This window comes from Leguminivora glycinivorella, chromosome 20 (genome assembly GCF_023078275.1).
Source record: "Leguminivora glycinivorella isolate SPB_JAAS2020 chromosome 20, LegGlyc_1.1, whole genome shotgun sequence".
Taxonomy (NCBI): Eukaryota; Metazoa; Arthropoda; class Insecta; order Lepidoptera; family Tortricidae; genus Leguminivora; species Leguminivora glycinivorella.
In genome coordinates, this window is record NC_062990.1 from 9,955,627 (window position 1) to 9,974,171 (window position 18,545).

At 38.6% G+C, this 18,545-nt stretch overlaps 1 protein-coding gene across 2 annotated transcripts in view; it reads left to right on the forward strand.

Moving 5' to 3' along the window:
• Window positions 1-4,105: 4,105 nt before the first annotated feature.
• Window positions 4,106-18,545, forward strand: part of LOC125237091 (proton-coupled amino acid transporter-like protein pathetic) — a 34,709-nt gene continuing 20,269 nt past the window's right edge. The window contains exons 1-4 of one of the 2 annotated variants that reach the window (XM_048144046.1): window positions 4,106-4,574; window positions 11,989-12,074; window positions 13,650-13,794; window positions 17,845-17,975. In XM_048144046.1, the coding sequence (XP_048000003.1) occupies window positions 4,554-4,574; window positions 11,989-12,074; window positions 13,650-13,794; window positions 17,845-17,975 (383 nt within the window). In that variant the 5' untranslated portion in view covers window positions 4,106-4,553. Of the gene's footprint in view, window positions 4,575-10,888; window positions 10,964-11,988; window positions 12,075-13,649; window positions 13,795-17,844; window positions 17,976-18,545 lie in introns of those variants that run through there. The other variant, XM_048144047.1, reaches the window with a different exon arrangement.

Genomic DNA, 18,545 nt, shown 5'->3' on the forward strand with positions numbered 1-18,545 from the left:
GCTTCCGTAGCTCAATTGGTTAAGAGCATTGCACGGATTGCAAAAAGGATGCGGGTTCAAGTCCCGCCGGAAGCGTAAATTTTTCCAATTTTTCCTTTAATATAAAAATGTTTAAAACATACGTGCCTTGAAACCCTCGGGACGGTCAAGATTCCACATTCTGAAAGACTCGCTATGCTCGCAGTTCAATATTGGAATCTTTCGCTTGCTCGGGTACCAATATTGGCACGTGCGGTTAAATTACAACTTTGCCCCTTTGTAAAACAAATGTAGATATTACCTATTTGTAGGTAAATTCTACCAGCCAGATCAAGGCATCAAGTTAAAATTTGTATGAAATTACTTTGCCTTCTTGTGGATAAAATGCAATTTTGATATCCGTTTTCGAATAGCAAAATTGATCTTTACCAGTTGGTGTAGTGAAAAATATATTATTTGTAAGTAACAGCATATATTTAACTACATACTTAACTAGTTTGATAAATTCGCAAAGTAAACGTAATTGTAATGATGATACTTAGCGAATACGTCATTTAATGCTGTAGGCCATGTTTATTACAAAACTAAACTAAAACTAATACAAAAAAAAGCTTAACTATGAACTTATAAATAAAACTATAACTAAACTAAAACTACCTATGAAATTAAACCCTACAAATAAAAAATTGTGTCTAAATTTGAGCCGACCGGTAGGGTGCCCAGAAGGCTGGCAGCATTGCCGCGCTGAACGGCAATGCCAATGCGCTGGGCAAGGTAAGCCCCAGCCTTCCGGTCACCCGACGCGTCTATAAGACGTTTAGCCAGCTCCTTAAAAATGCCGTATGCGCCTTGACCCCACGGCCCAAGCGTCTCTACGCCAAAGGGCTCAAATATGTAGCCGGCGTCGATGGCTGCATATTTGCGCCGCTTAAGATGCTCGGCCGCATCAGCAGCAGCGCCAGCCCTAACCGAGGTCCCTGGAAGATGGGAAGGTGCGACGGTGTCCACGCACGTGGCATCCCAGACTAGGGGTCGACCCAGCTTCCAAGGAACCAGCGTCATGCCGTCTGGTCTCTTTCCGTCGTCACGCGCTAGACCCGTAGGTTCTAGAACGGACGGCGCTCCGGCGGAGACCAGGGCTCGACGCAGTATGTCGTTAAGGCTTGCGTGGCGTGCCGTGCGGCCGGCACTCTTGGTGCAAGATAGGCCGTGGGTTCCAAACTTGGACACTTCAACGCCGCAATGGCAACGGTGTGGCGTCACGCATGCCGCCCCCAAGCGCAGCGATACAGCGAGCCTAAAGGTGCTGCTGGTAAGCAGGGTACCAATATTGCTGGAAGGGAGTGCCTGCAGCCATGCGCCGGATTCCCACTTTGCACCAGCAAGGAGACGAGCTCGTTCTGCAGGGCTAGTGGCCGTTTCATAGAGATTATCACGTACTAGCATGCAGAGCGGCTCGTCCCATTGATGCTGCGAATGGCGCATCTCGGGCGGGTCTTTGTTGGGGCACGCAGCCTTCCAGCAATCCAGGGCTTCTGTCAAAAAAGGTAAATCGAAATGGTCAGGGTTAATTTTTAGAATTTTGCAACATAAATTTTGGATACTGTAACCAGAAGAAAGGAAGGCGAGTAATGCTAAACTAGAGATTTGGCGGATCCCAATACCACCGTGTATAATGGGCAATGTGGCTTGGGTCCATTGGCGGCTGTCAAAATGAATGTTTATAACAGAAGACAAAGTATTTTTTATAATTTCATCTAGCTTGGCCAAAAGGTGGGGAAATTTCCAAAGTTGACAGCATCGAAGGGCATACGAAAATTTTGGGACGAATAAGCAAAATTTTATAATAGTATAGGCCATGTGAGGGTTAATTTGGAGTAAGCGGTCCGAAAAGAAACTAAAATGTTGATGTTTATCATTGATGTACCCTGGGAGCGCGTCGTCGAAGATAGGTGAGCCTAATAGAAAAAGTGAGCTTGAATCTAAAATTTTGATATCAGGTGCGAAATCTTGGAACATAGGAATTGTCGAATCTTTTTGGAAATTATCTAAAAAAAATAGTTCACACTTTGAAAAATTTAGAGTTAAACCTATTTATGAAAATTCTTTTGTAAGAGTTTCGAGATCTTTTAAAACTTCGTCGACTTTGCCACCCAGGGTACCATCGTCGAGATACCAAACATTAAACTTTGAATTTAAGCGCTTGATAATCGGTTGGATGACCAGACTAAAAAGCGCTGGGCCGAGGGGGTCGCCTTGCTGACATCCTACGGCGGAGGATATGAGGTTATTTTTGAAGAGTAACTTGGAGGGGTATCGATAACACTGCCAAATAAAATTATAGAGTTCAGGAATTTTGTCTTTGACCTGTGTCAGCAAGGCGCCTCGATCGACTGAGTTGAAGGCATTTCGTACATCTACCTTTAGTACGACCTCGCCTTCCCCACTTACAGTAAAAGCACGTAAGGAATGTACCGCTGCTTCACACCCGCCTTTTGAGCCGAATCCTAACTGAAGAGGTTGAAAGTACGTCCGCAGTGTATCTGACACAGCTCTGCAGCAGGTTTTGGCCGCCAGGCGGCGATAGGTTGTACCTACCGCAATGGGCCTAATTCCACCATCCTTCTTAGCAAGCGCACACAGGTTGGCTCCGTATAAGATGCCAGTGACATCAGGGTTAACTTTTCCCTGTAACATGTGATTAACCAAAAATGTTAGTTCTTTTAAAAGGGCCTCAGCGACTTCGCCACAGCAGTGACCAAGTAGATCCTTAAGATGTTGGGGCGACAGACCGTCAAGACCACCTGCCGAACCATTAGGGAAAGAACTAACTGCTGCCTGAATCTCCTCGGGTGTTACCTGGAGGCAAGGATCAGAAAGGCCGGGAGGATCGGGTAGTTTGGCATTGATATCGGGGGACGGGTGTTTACTTAATAGGGCTGCAAAAGTGTCGGGAGTGTCAGGGGCGATAGCGTCATTGGAAAATAGGAGGCGTGCGGCGCCTTTTATATTGCCTTCTCCAATTTTTGTTTCGACGTGACGACGGAATGACTGACTTTGTTTAAAGGCTGGTCTGGATAGATTAGTAATATCGTGGGGAAGAACACAATTTTGCTTTAGTCTCGATGTTAATGATACACTCCTTTGCACATCAGCTTTTACATATAGGACTCTGTACGGAAATGTTAAAAGATGCTCCCATGATTCCGGAGAATTTTGACTTACAGCAGCTTTTACGTCAGTGGCGAGTTTTTGAGCTATAAGGCTACGCGCGCCCCGCGGAATACGTTTTATAATGGGAATGGAATGTTTTAAGTTGCCAAGGATTTCAGAAAAGGGTTGTTGCTGAATTTGAGGTGTAATAGGGGTACCAGGCGTTGGGGTTGGGTTGGTTGGCGTACACACGGCTGCTCGGTTGTTGTGGATCTTGCCGATGTGAACGTTTAGTCCATGTTGTCCTTTGAAAAGCTTGCCTTGTGGGCATTGTGGACACGGTATAAATGGCTCCGCGGGTGAGATAGTAGGGGCGGCATTAGCTGCACACGACATAGAAAACTTACCTAATACAATAACAAGACCAACTACAAGTAATAAACAAATACAACATATTATTATAAAAACACTGATGTTTTCACCGTTCACGAGCATACAAGTAATACTGAAGGGAAACCTTAGTTTCTTGCACTCAGAATAAAATCATAGACATAGACATAGACATAGAATGGCTTTATTTAATATCACAAATTTCACGATGTTACAATGTTAAAATTAAAATAATTAGGTCAAACATGGATATTAAAAAGGGGCGCGACTCAGCATAATGTTGCAGTAATTTTTTACTGCAACGCTGGTTTTCAGTCGGACCCTAAGTACTTCACTAAACCTAAACTAGTTTGCGAACGATGACACTAGCTCCGCTACGTGCCTTTCACGGCAAAGACAGTAAACATTTCGGTCTAAAACGTTAATTGTGTGCGTGCGTAGAGCTCTGTAGTTACGCTTAATAGAGTGTTGTGTGAGTTCCTATAAAGACATGCACACATTGTTAAAAGTAACGCACACAAACAAAGGCCTAAGACATTGTCTAATACCTACTCTAAAATAAATCCTTGACGCGACTACGACGCCCGAAGGTTCCCGAATAGTTCCGAGTTTCGAAGATTATGCGACCACTTTAAAAATTAGCATTACTTATGGCAATGAGAGCAAATACGAAACTATTTTTTTTGTCGATTACCTTAGTTGGGCAGGTTCATAGGGCAGGTTTGTTTACATTAGTTTACAGTTACAGTTTTTATGCATCCGGCCCGCCATTGTTTAAATCGTTTTGTTGTGTCGATGTGATAACGTGTGTCGGCGAATAAAAAAAGTGTTTAAATAGGAATAATTAACAATATAATTGAAGATTTAAGCTGTGAAAGTTGTACTGTGGTGTGTGTTAAACAATATTTTTTCAAAGCTTTTTTTCATTTAAAAAAATTGGAGTTTGTTCAAAAAATCAACCCGTTTTCGGATATTTAAGGTGGTTAATCACCACGTCATAATTAACCCACTTTACAACGAAATCAATACCTATGCATGCAGCAGCATTTTTGGTAAGTTAATTGCTTTTACTTATTTTTGTCTACCCTGTCTCAAAACTCTGTGCACGCCACTAGGCTCAGTCGATAGTGACCCTGCCTGCTAAGCCGCGGTCCTGGGTTCGAATCCCGGTAAGGGCATTTATTTGTGTGATGAGCACAGATTTTTGTTCCTGAGTCATGGGTAAATAAATTATTTCAATGGTCGTTACACTTGATATTTCTGATAAAATAATGAAGATTTTCAAAAAGCAAATAAAGCAAACATTTATTTCGTTCGTTGACAGCAACTGTCACATCCAATACATCCGTGTAGGGCTCCGAGAAAAGCGGTGAGACTCCTGGAGCGAATACAATATATATTCGCTCTTTTCGTATCTCCTATTTTTGTATTTGGGGGCTATTCATACGAAAATATTATGGAACTTGAAAGAAAAATTTAGTAAATATTTATTGTGCTTCTTTCCGATGACATGACATTTTTATGTAATATTTTTCATTCAATTATATCTTCTAATTTGGTAATTGTTAAAATTAATGAATTTTCAAGTATGTACCTGATTTGTGCGTCAATGTCTTAATGTACTAGCTGCAATTGTGCATGGAGAAATTATGAATGACTTCATTGATAAATTCACCATGCATTTTTACATAAGTTATTAACACGATTGGGTTAAAAAAGGCATTTTTAGAAAACTAAATCTTAATCTTCTTGTTTCACTCGATAAGGCCTACGTCACTCGCTCGCGGCCGCGCGTTAAGTACCACACGCTAGCCGTTCATTCGAATGAACAAGTGGTCGAGGGGCGCCACGCGCCTGCCTGTGTAGTCGCCTGGCACGTACTACTATTCTTCTAAGTTTTATGTAATTAGTCACTTATTAGCAGTAGTTAAATAAGCGTAGGTATTTGTCGTTTTGCGGGCAAGTGAAGGATCTGTTACGTTAGTAACTTACCTATTAATAATCCATGACTCGGTGGCAAAATGTGTTTAACCTACGTAGTGCCTTGAAAACCTTGAAACTCTCGTAACTTTCGATATTCTGTATATTGAAATCTTACGTTTGCTCGGATATTAATATTTGCGGTTAAACAACAACTTTGCTTCCTTGCCAATATTGATACCCGAGCAAGCGAAAGATTACAAAACTTCAAAAAGTGGAATCTTGAGCGTTGCGAGGGTTTCAAGGCACGAAGGTTCCGAGTGAAACCAACATTTTCAACACACCAACACCAACAAAATACTGACTATAAAACATCAAATTAAATCAAATCCATCCTTTTATTCAATATTTATGATTCAAAAACATCATTTATAATTAAATTCTACTAGCCAGCTTAAGACATCAAATAAATAAATATTGGGGACACCTTACGGAATATGGAGATTAGAAAGGAATACAGTCCACACATCAGAATAAATAATAGTTATTTGTTATACAAGGGGGCAAAGTTGCATTTTAACGCCGAGTGTGGAATTGAAAAACGAGCAAGTGAAAGGATTCTATAGTTGAACCACGAGCGAAGCGAGTGGTTCGAGAATAGAATCCTGAACTTGCGAGTTTTTTAACACACGAGAAGTAAAATACATTTGCACCCGAGTGTAACACAAAACTTTTCCCCTCACTATAGCGAGGAAACTACAATGCAAAAAATGCGTTTATCACTGCTTCCAGTAGTTCCACAGGTGGTAAATAATCTTTATTACTAGATTCACCTACTTTTATCAATTTTAAAGCAGTTAGTTTGACGTTATTGAAGGTCAAATTACTTTACCCACTAGTGGATAAAATGCGTTTTTACCCGCTGGTATTAAAGGACAAAACACGTGTTTCCGAGCTAGTGAGGGGAAAATAAATATATTTTTGGGGACACCTTACACAGATCAACTTTGCCCTAAACTAAGCAAAGCTTGTACTATGGGTGCTAAGCGACGATATACATACTTAAATACATACTTATAAAGTACACAGAAAACATCCATGACTCAGGAACAAATATCTGTGCTCATCACACAAATAAATGCCCTTACCGGGATTCGAACCCAGGACCGCGGCTTAACAGGGAGGGTCACTACCGACTGAGCCAGACCGGTCATATGAAAGTACTTTGCACTCTTGTGTCTTGTGGATAAAATGCAATTTTGCTGTTTTCGAATAGCAAAGTAAGCCTTTTACTAGTTGGTGTGGTGAAAAATATGTTTCAGTCTCACGGGAGTTTTATAGGTTTTAATCACATCTTTTCCCTATTTTCTTGGTAAAGGAAAAAGTTAATTAATAGACAATCCTGCAATCATGAACATCAAGACATCTAATGAATAAATAATAACGGCATGGACCTTGTTTTCTTTTTCACAGAAACCTTAAGAATAAATTAATAAATGTTATAGGACATTATTTAGCAGATAAGGCCTGATTTAGACGTAGGGTTGCCAGATGGTCGGGATTTGACGGGATTCTCCCGATTTACGTCACGTTGTCCCGACTCCCGACAAAATGAAAAATTTCCCGAGATTTTACTTTGCAAAAACAACAAACAAAATCGAAACGTCGCACGCGTCGCTGCTTCGGTGCTTAGAAATAACAAGAAATGTTAACTTACTGAAAATTTACACTTAGTCCCATGTCCCATATTACATTATCACATATGTTTGATCATAGGTCTGTATGCCTCTCTTTTTCTTTAACGGACGGCATGTTGTCTATGATCATATTTCTATTAAATGATAGTCTAAATCGACCTTAAGCTGAAATATATTCAGGAGGAGGTAATTAACATTTGATAATATAAAATAATTATAAGAGACAAAAATATCATTAACATTTTTATTATGAAAAGTTGGAAAAATAACTAATTTGATTTTATTTCGCATTTCTCGACAAAAGTCCCAAAATCCCGATAAAATGTCCTTTTGTCCCGATCTTCGGGCAATTCGATCTGGCAACCCTATTTAGACGGCGTGCGAACTCGCATGCGATTTTAGTTACATTGCGGGATGTTGAGGGTACATACAATTTTGCACAGCCATCAAATACCGCAATGTAATAAAACCCGTATGCGAGTTTTCGTACCGTCTAAATGGGCCCTAAGGGTTTCCGCCAGAGATGCGCTATTGTTTCTGCATCATGCGCTACGTGGATGTGTTTGATATTCACTTCAGCGCTATTTTTTTAGCGCCACCTATTAAATACCATCATAACTACACTGATGATGCCTACAAATTTATTTTTTTCAAAATGTGTATAGACGTAATATCATGATATTAAAACTTTTTAACAAAAAATAAAACCGCCTTCAAAAATAAGCGCGTTACAAAACACGGAGAAACTAAAAAGCCAAAAATAATAAACCTTTCAATTCAGATTTCTTATCGTATTGCAATAAGCTAAACATCCAAATTATAAACAAATCAATTATTTTTGTAGTCGGTACCAGACCTGTTCGTCGCCTTGCTATTGCCTGTTTGCCCCACCCAACCATACACAGGCTGGTACCGACTCCAAAAATAATTGATTTGTTTATAATTTGGATGTTTAGCTTATTGCAATACGATAAGAAATCTGAATTGAAAGGTTTATTATTTTTGGCTTTTTAGTTTCTCCGTGTTTTGTAACGCGCTTATTTTTGAAGGCGGTTTTATTTTTTGTTAAAAAGTTTATTTATTTGTTGATTTTTAGTGGTTCCTAGTGATATTATATGTATCAGTCCGAATACATGTACAGTAGTGAAAGAATTATCCTTTAACTCCTAACCATTGAGGAGTTGACCTTCCATCATCAGCTCAGTTGATTTTTAGTGGTTCCTAGTGATATTATATGTATCAGTCCGAATACATGTACAGTAGTGAAAGAATTATCCTTAAACTCCTAACCATTGAGGAGTTGACCTTCCATCATCAGCTCAGCCACATAAAATTATGACCATCAGACGTAAATACTGGTGTACCTTTGAAAAATAGACTAAAAACATTACATGTGCCTATAACATTTGAAGAGTTCCCTCGATTTCTCCAGGATCCCATCATCAGACCCTGACTTGGTGCCAATGGGACCATCTCGGGGTTATACCGGTTCGATCAAAAAAAAAATTTTGAAAATCGGTCCACGATTCTCGGAGATATCGAGTAACATACATACAAAAAAAAAATAAAAAAAAAAAAAAAAATTCAGTCGAATTGAGAACCTCCTCCTTTTTTGAAGTCGGTTAAAAATAAAGAAGCATGTCATTTGTTCTTATAAAAAATAAAAACAAGCAAAAATATTTCGGGAAAATATGATTTTGGACACTTCCAGGCTGCGAAACAGCGCCATCTAGTTTTAAGCCTAAAAGGCCGATAGATTTCAGTGGTACGCTTTTTTGTATGGGCTTTGTCTGTCCCATATTATGTCCTTGGTCATACTTAAGGGGAAAAGGAATGCGCCTTGTTTTAGTCCCAAAATTTGGTTGACCGTCTATATATATGTATATAGCAAACATCCATGACTCAGGAACAAATATCTGTACTCATAACACAAATAAATGCCCTTACCGGGATTAGAACCCGCACCCGCGGCTTAGCAGGCAGGGTTAGTACCTACCCGCAAAGAGGATTGAGTGTTATAGAGAATTACTGTCAAAGTAATATCGTCACTACTTTTAAAAAATCTCGTATCTCACGCTGTTCCTTAAAGTTAAAACGCAGTAAGTCTATATGCATTCCATACAATCATATACATACTACAATTTTCTTTTCAATGACAGACGAAGATACAAGTTTTTTTTAAAGTAGTGACGATATGTGTAATTAATGTGTATTGTGTAATCACAGGCTTAAAACTTTTGAACGCCAGATTTGACAATTTGGCCCATAGTCATAGCTTGATATATGTGTTAAAATGTCAAATATGAATATTAGTGCCATCTAGCCGAGCGTCCCCCAAAGGTGTAACGCCATTAGGCCATCGTCCTTTTTAACCGTCGCCTCATATCTCTCAAGAAGGACGGTTATCAAGTCGTCTGTATTTTTTTTTTTTTTTTAATGTTTGTTCCTCGATATCTCCGTCGTTACTGGACCGATTTTGAAAATTTTTTTTTGATTGAATGTATATGCATACAGATTGGTCCCATTTTTCTCAGAACCCAGTTCTGATGATGGGATCCTGGAGAAATCGAGGGAACTCCTCGAATCTGAAAGGCATACATATGGTGATTTTTGTGTTTTTAAAGGAACAGCATGCATTTAGGTACGGAACAGTGACATTTGGTGCAGTGGAACTGCTGATGATGGCCAGAACGGAACTCTTCAAATCTGAACGGCACGCTTATAGTGACTTTGCTATTTTTATAAGAACAGCGTGCACTTTCGTCCAGAACAGTGACATTTGGTGCAGTGGAATTGCTGATGATGGTCAGAATCGAACTCCTCAAATCTGAACGGCACGCTTATAGTGACTTCGGTATTTTTATAAGAACAGCATGCACTTACGTCTAGAACAGTGACATTTGGTGCAGTGGAACTGCTGATGATGGCCAGAACCAAACTCCTCAAATCTGAACGGCACGCTTATAGTGACTTTGCCATTTTTATAAGAACAGCATGCGCTTACGTCTAGAACAGTGACATTTGGTACAGTGGAACTGCTGATGATGGTCAGAACCGAATTCCTCAAATCTGAACGGCACGCTTATAGTGACTTCGGTATTTTTATAAGAACAGCATACACTTACGTCCAGAACAGTGACATTTGGTGCAGTGGAACTGCTGATGATAGTCAGAACCGAACTCCTCAAATCTGAACGGCACACTCAAAGTGACTTTGGTATTTTTGTAAGAAAAGCATGCATTTAAGTTCAGAACAGTGACATTTATTTAGTTATGTTTGTTAAGCATATTGAGTTTTCAAGTCAAAGTTTGTCAAGCTTCGATTTAGGAATTTAGGAAACTCCTCAAACCTTAACGTTATACGTATATTCATTTGTGTTGTCATCTGATAATTAAAGCATTAAAAGCAGTTTTAAAACATACTTACACGTTTCTACATAATCCAACATTCGCAAGTAGCTTTCACCAGAACCCGAAAGGCGACGGTTTTTTTTTCTTAAAAATTATTCTGTATGGTTCTGAGGTACGTTTTTTTCTTAGACTTTATCTGTCTATACGGAGTTACATATGTCTTCGGTGTCCGCTAGGCCAGACCGGTTGTCAAACTATGAATAAACTGTAAAGAAGGTTAGATCTCAAAACAACCTCTTCTCGATCACTAAAAGCTCGAAATGAAGAAGAATATTTTGACAGACCGTTTAATCAAAATATTTCTGAAACCACTGAATGTATATTTTTGTTTTGTTTGTTTGAATTAGTATTTTTATATTAAAATCAGTGATCAGTGTTCTTGAGAGCACGGTCACGTTGGTGTTAATATGTCGGTAAGTAAAAAATAAAATAAGTAGGTACTTAGACATGGATTATACGAGGTAACCACCATGTGGGATTCGACGACCATTGTCCCGATACTCGAAAGTCTTTCCAGCAAACGATCTCATAGAGAAGAGTCTCGACTTTTGAAAGACTTTTGCTATGTGGTGGGTGTTGAAGGCTGACGAGTATTTTAAATTCGATCGACGCGTGTGATTTTTTCCCTTTTGAAAATGTGTCCACATTGAGTGTTTTAATATGGGTAGCAGTAATTGAGACGCGCCTACCTACCTATCACTGGCCAAGGGTTAGGTGCTGAAGGCGGTGGTCTTGGACACGGCGCTTATCATGGAAGTCGGATGACAAAGAACTGTCAAATATCTCTAGTGAGACCAAAACTGAACCAATGTCAAGTGTCATTGTAGGTGTATCCTCTGAATCATAGAGGAATGAGTAAGGGAAGAGCTGTAATCACATCAGTAAATGCGGGTTATTTGTATAGGCATAGTTAAGTGACATCTAGCGACAATCACGCGTCAATAACGCATCAAATAGCGTGAATTCTGTGCAGTTTAATAGTTATTTGTTATACAAGGGGCCAAAGTTGTATTTTAACGCCGAGTGTAGAATTGAAAAACGAGCAAGTGAAAGGATTCTATAGTTGAACCACGAGCGAAGCGAGTGGTTCGAGAATAGAATCCTGAACTTGCGAGTTTTTTAACACACGAGAAGTAAAATACATTTGCACCCGAGTGTAACACAAAACTTTTCCCCTCACTATATAGCGAGGAAACTACAACACAAAAAATGCGTTTATCACTGCTTCCTGTAGTTCCACAGGCGGTAAATCATCTTTATTACTAGATTCATGATACTTTTATCAATTTTAAAGCAGTTAATTTGACTTTATTCAAGGTCAAATTACTTTACCCACTAGTGGATAAAATGCGTTTTTACCCGCTGGTATTAAAGGACAAAACACGTGTTCCCGAGCTAGTGAGGGGAAAATAAATAAATAATCCTGTTGTTTTCCTAGCGCCCTCCGATCACAGTAAAAGCGACAGGAGAAGAAGCAAGAAGTTATGATTATGCGGCGGCAAGAGGCCCTATAAAGACAACCAAGTAAGTCTCTTCTTCTTTGTCGTATCCTCATGGCTGAGGGACGTGACGAATGTGGACGCTCTTCACCAGTTCTCTCCACGCCACTCGATCCTGGGCCCGGTGCATGCCAGCCTGCAAAGTGGTCTTTGTCACAGACGTTATTCTGTCTGCCCAACGCGTGCCCATGCTTCCACTTCTTCGCTTCCTTGCCATGCGTCCCGTGATTGTGAGCTTCTCTAGACTATCTGGTGCGGTCCTGCTCAGATGGCCGAAGAAACACAGCACACGTTGGGTGCAAATAGTGGAGAGTCGCGTTTTAACACCAAGTAAGTACCGTCCGGTAAACTATTGCGGAATAGTTTTTACAGTACATATACATACATACATACAATCACGCCTGTATCCCATAAAGGGGTAGGCAGAGCACACGAAACTACAAAAGCTTCAGTGCCATTCCTGGCAAATAAGGGGTTGAAAGAAAACGAAACTGTGGCATTGCAGTGACGGGTTGCCAGCCTCTCGCCTACGCCACAATTTAACCCATATCCCATAGTCGCCTTCTACGACACCCACGGGAAGAAAGGGGGTGGTGAAATAACCCTGTGTGGTGACGGGTTTCAGTACATATATGGCGCTATATTACCGCACTTGTTAGGTAATGAACTCATTACGCAACTATGTTCAAAAACGAAATGGCCGTATTGTAAAACGTTGTACGATACATGTGCGAATAGGTAATTCGCAACTCGTGTCGATTTAAAACGCTCCCTTACGTTTAATAAAAGCGTGTTAATAAAAAGGCACGAAGTTGAGCGACATTATGTACGAGTATGTATAAAAATTATGTTTCACTTTCCTTTAGTAAGTACCGTTTCGTAACCAAAAATTGGTAACCAGCTTCGAAACGGGAAAAAATCCCAATTCGTAACTGGCATCAAATTGGGACTTTCCCATTACCAATTTGTAACCACGTTTGGTAACCGGCTAAGAAACGGGAAAAAATCCCGTGTTGTAACTGGTTACAAAATGAGAATAATTCATTACCGATTAGTAGCCATGCTTGGTAACCAGCTTCCAACCATATCCCGTATTGTAACTGGTTACAAAGTGTGATTTTTTGCCGTCATGAATATATGATTTATTCGGATAATGCTGTCACTGTGTAATTTTTTAGGGTTCTGTGGTCAACTAGGTAGGTAGTCAACCCTTATAATTTCACTCTGTCTGTCTGTCCTAGCTTCAATTTAGTAGAAACTCCGATCAGTAACTCGGACCCAATACGTAACCAGCTACAAACAGGGAATTTTGTATTCCCGTTCTGTAGCCCGTTACGAAACTGGGTTACCAAACGGTACCACGCTGGCCCAATACGTAACCGGCTACAAACCGGAAATCTTGATTCCCATATTGTAGCCAGTTACAAAACTTAGTTACCAAACGGTACTACTCTGGTCCAGTACGTAACCGGCTACAAAATGGGAATCAAGATTCCCAGTTTGTAGCCGGTTACGAAATTTTGGCTACCAAACGGTACTAAACCTTCACTTTTAGCTACTTGCCTACAGAATTTTCTTACATGTTTATCTTCTTTGCCAGTGTTATAGAATCAATCGGCCATCTAGTGAAGAGTTGCCTCGGAGGAGGCGTGGTGGGAATCCACGAGGCCTACAAAGGATGTGGGTTGCTTTCCGCACTGGTCATGAATGTTATTCTGGGTTTATTCGTCGGATATTGCATGAACGTAAGTTTTGACGATTTGTACACTGCGCGTAAACGTACTAAGGTCGATAAATAAAACCAGGCATATAATTCAATATTGTTATCATTAATTACTAGGTATTTTTCAGTAACTCTTATTTTCACCACATACTTCATGAATTTTTGAAAAATTTCCCAGCAGCAAATCAACGAGCGTTTAACGCGAGTGAGTTTGCATTACGTTGCGGGTGGAATTGATTTGTATGGATATAAAAAAAAAAAAACAATTTGAAATAAAAATTATCTAATTACATTTTTTATGTCCTATACTCACCACCGTGCTAAAAGACACGCTCGTACACGTGTGATAAATACATTTAGGGTGTCCCTAAAACCAACGCCAAAACGAGACCTTTTTCCTGATAAGACATCGCATTAACTTTCACATTATGCAAAGGCCGTAGCAGGATAAGGGAACAAAAAGTGCCCTTTATGATTAGGAGCTGGTTTTTTTTTCTATAGTTACTTACACTTAGTAGTACGATTGTGCAAAGTTTTGTTGAAAAATTCCCAGTGGTTCAGCCAGCAGAAGAAAAAAACCAAATTCATGAAATATGACTTTTCTCTAAAATTATTTAACTTTATCATACAATCTTTTTTTCATTTTGGTTAACTAAATAGTACTTATAACCTGGAAGAAATTTGAGTCTCCAACTATAATATTTCTGTAAAAAGTACGTAAGTCAACTTTTCAAAAAAAAATTTTTTAGTTTCTGAAAGAGCGACCACTCTAAATGATACTTCTAAGAAAGCCTTATTTAATGATCTGTCCGTCATATAAGTTTGACAGTTAAAATCGAAAAGCAACAGTGTCAAAATTAAATAAATAATGTTGGTTGGATTTTGTTACATTTTATTGTTATACCGTTCTAACACCGCCAAATAACTTAAAAATATATTTTCTGTGTGAATGTGTAAAAATAAAACAAATTTTTGACAATATTGGCTTTAAAAAGATATACAGGGTATATTTTGATAGCGGGTCAGTGAGGGCAGCTACCAGATCCCGTGCTGCTACGCGAAAATGATCCCATACCTCTCAAGGATCAAAAGTTTGTATGAAACCAAAGAAAAAATCCGGCTAGAAAATCCACAAATCAAGAAAAACATTTCCCATACAATTTAATACTTTTTACATATTTATTTTTACATTTTTACATACGACTTACGGTAATGTACTAAGAAGTTTCCCCATACATTTACTATGGAGAAAACGTGAAAATGTATTATGTAATGTAATTACGCCAATTGGTCCTGTTACATTGAAGGACCGTAATAATGTATGAAATTCAATTCAATTCAATTCAATTCAATTCAATTCAAAATATCTTTATTCATGTAGGCCTAGTTACAAGCTCTTATGAATAGTTCATTACATATATATTATGATCTTAATCTAACCTAATTATCAGAGCAATTTATTGTTGTAAATTATTGTTCATAATAATATTGAGTCTATAATATACAATTTCATATAAAAATAATCGTTAAACAAAAAATATATAATTAGGTATATGTATATACCTAATTATATATTTTTCGAATTGCGATGGGGCTGTGTCGTGCGGCTGCGTTCGTGGTCTCACAAATGGTCTCGTCGGAAGATCAGCGCTGACCTCCGGGTCAGCATTATGCTGAGACGGGACCTTTTCGCAATAAACTTATTAATCCCTTGTACGTTTGTAGTTTTAGTAATACTGTTTTTTTGCATATTGTGTAGTTTTAAGTTTATTACGAATAAATATTTTGATTGATTGATTGATTGATATATATAAAAATACATGTCTAGAATATTTCTGGGAAAAATCCAATGTCCAAAAAAATACAATATTAATTTCATCAACAATAATAATAATAAAAAACGTAAAAATAAGAAACCATTTCGAATAACAATTAATCCCACGTTGTTTTATCATTCATGTAGTCTTGTGTTGTATAATAAGCTTTGGAAATGAGTACACGCTTTACATGATTCTTAAATTTATTAATTGACAAGTCAGTAATATGATTCGGAAGTTTATTATAAAATCGAACACAATTACCCATGAATGATTTTTTAATTTTACAGAGCCGTGTGAAGGGCACCGCGAGTTTATGTTTATTTCTAGTATTTATACTATGTACATCACAGTTTTTCTTAAAATTACAAATGTTTTTATGTACATACATAATATTCTCATAAATATATTGACAATGCACTGTCATTATATTAATGTCCTTAAACTTATCTCTAAGTGAGTCTCTATGGTTCATTTTATATATTGCTCGAATAGCCCTCTTCTGCAGAATAAATATGGTATTTATCTCTGAAGCACTGCCCCAAAGTAAAATACCATATGACATAATGCTGTGAAAGTAACTAAAATAAACTAATCGAGCTGTTTTCACGTCTGTTAACTGACGGATCTTGCTCACTGCAAAAGCTGCAGAACTAAGTCTATTCGAGAGGTTAACAATATGGGGACCCCACTGAAGTTTAGAATCTAAAGTTATACCAAGAAAAACTGTACTATCTACCAGTTCCAATTCCTCATCCTTCACAACGACACTTGTTTGCTCATTCCTTACGTTACTATTAGTGACAAACTTAATACATTTAGTCTTTTTTTCATTTAATAATAAATTATTAGCATTGAACCAGTTCACTACTTTAGAGATAGCATTGTTTACATCACTGTGAGCTTGTTGCTGTCGTTTGAGTTTGAAAATAAGTGAGGTGTCGTCTGCAAACAATACTATATCATGGTGGGTCTTTACAAGGAATGGCAAGTCATTTATGTAGATAAGGAACAGGAAAGGCCCCAATATTGATCCCTGTGGTACACCCATAGAGACCAATGACCCAGTTGATCTCTGTCCATTGACATCTACCCTTTGTATTCTACCATTTAAGTAGGACTTGGAAAACGTAACAGTAACATAAGATAATAGTAAAATTAGAATACATTTTCACCTTTTTCCACATGGGGATTTTTTTTGTGGCTTTTTAGTACATTACCGTAAGTTGATCTCTAGGAAACTATTGATACTGAATAAGAATGGAATCGTTTGGCATTAAAATTTATGTGAAAAATAATTTGCGTAGCAGCACGGGATCTGGTAGCTGCCCTCACTGACCCGCTATCAAAATATACCCTGTATATCTTTTTGAAGCCAATATTGTCGAAAATTTGTTTTATTTTTACACATTCGATCAGGAAATAACTTTTTAAGTTATTTGGCGGTGTTAGAACGGTATAACAATAAAATGTAACCAAATCCAACCAACATTATTTTTTAATTTTGACACTGTTGCTTTTCGATTTTAACTGTCAAACTTATATGACGGACAGATCATTAAATAAGCCTTTTTTAGAAGTATCATTTAGAGTGGTCGCTCTTTCAGAAACTAAAAAAAAATTTTTTTGAAATGTTGACTTACGTACTTTTTGCAGAAATATTATAGTCGGAGACTCAAATTTCTTCCAGGTTATAAGTACTATTTAGTTAACCAAAATGAAAAAAGATTGTATGATAGAGTTAAATACTTTTAGAGAAAAATCATATTTCATGAATTTGGTTTTTTTTTCTGCCAGCTGAACCACTGGGAATTTTTCAACAAAACTTTGCACAATCATACTACTAAGTGTAAGTAACTATAGAAAAAAAAACCAGCTTCTAAACAGCTGTAATAGCTAATGAAATGTCCTATCTTCCCTTTTTCGTTTTGGTGTTATTTTTAGGCATGCCCGGTATACTTGTTCCCAAGTTACAGACTAGTATCACACCGGACACTGGCGATCAAATATATGAAAGAGGCGCGTTCCTAGCACACAGTCTAAGTTCGTGTAGGTGAACGCGTACCATGCTTGTATGAGTGAAATATGACAGGTCGACTGGGGTGGGCGGCACTTTCAGAGGGGAGCGGGAGTGGCCATACTGTACGATAGTACACTTTATTATATTGTCCTCCAATATATTTTTTTTATTGGGGAACCACCTTACACAGATCAACTTAGCCCCAAACTAAACAAAGCTTATTTAAATGTTGCAGATGCTAGTAAAGAATGCCCAGATAATGTACGGAAGGCTACAGATACCGAAAATGTCATACCCGGACGTGGCCGAAGCCACGATCGCCACCTGTCCCTTCCCAAAGATGCGGAAATTTGCACGACCAGTCAGGTATTACCTCACAGCATATAATACATATTAGAGATGGGCCGAATATTCGATAAATATTCGGTATTCGGCAAATTTGGCAAGTTTTTCAATGTTCGTATTCGGCCGAATAGTTCGGTTACATTGCCGAATATTTACCGAATAAACAAAGTAAATAAATAGCGTAATGGACTAAGAACCCAGGCCCCGTAGCCGAATGGCATTTCTCCGACGCCAAACGAAAGCGATGTCGCGCCAATACGCAAGCGCGATAGAGATAGATATCTACTAGCGCTTCGTTTCGTGAGCGTTTCGTGAGCGATTGTGCCATTCGGCTAGCCACCCAGGACCGCCAGACCTTCCTCAAATTCTCAAGGATGAAACTTTGGGACGTTCAAAGTTTAATCTCTGCATATTTTCTAGTTCAGCCCGACGGCCACTTTTTTGCTATCAAGTGCTGCGAGTGAAAAAACCGGCCAAGAGCGTGTCGGGCCACGCTCAGTGTAGGGTTCCGTAGTTTTCCTTATTTTTCTCAAAAACTACTAAACCTATCAAGTTCAAAACAATTTTCCTAGAAAGTATTTATAGAGTTCT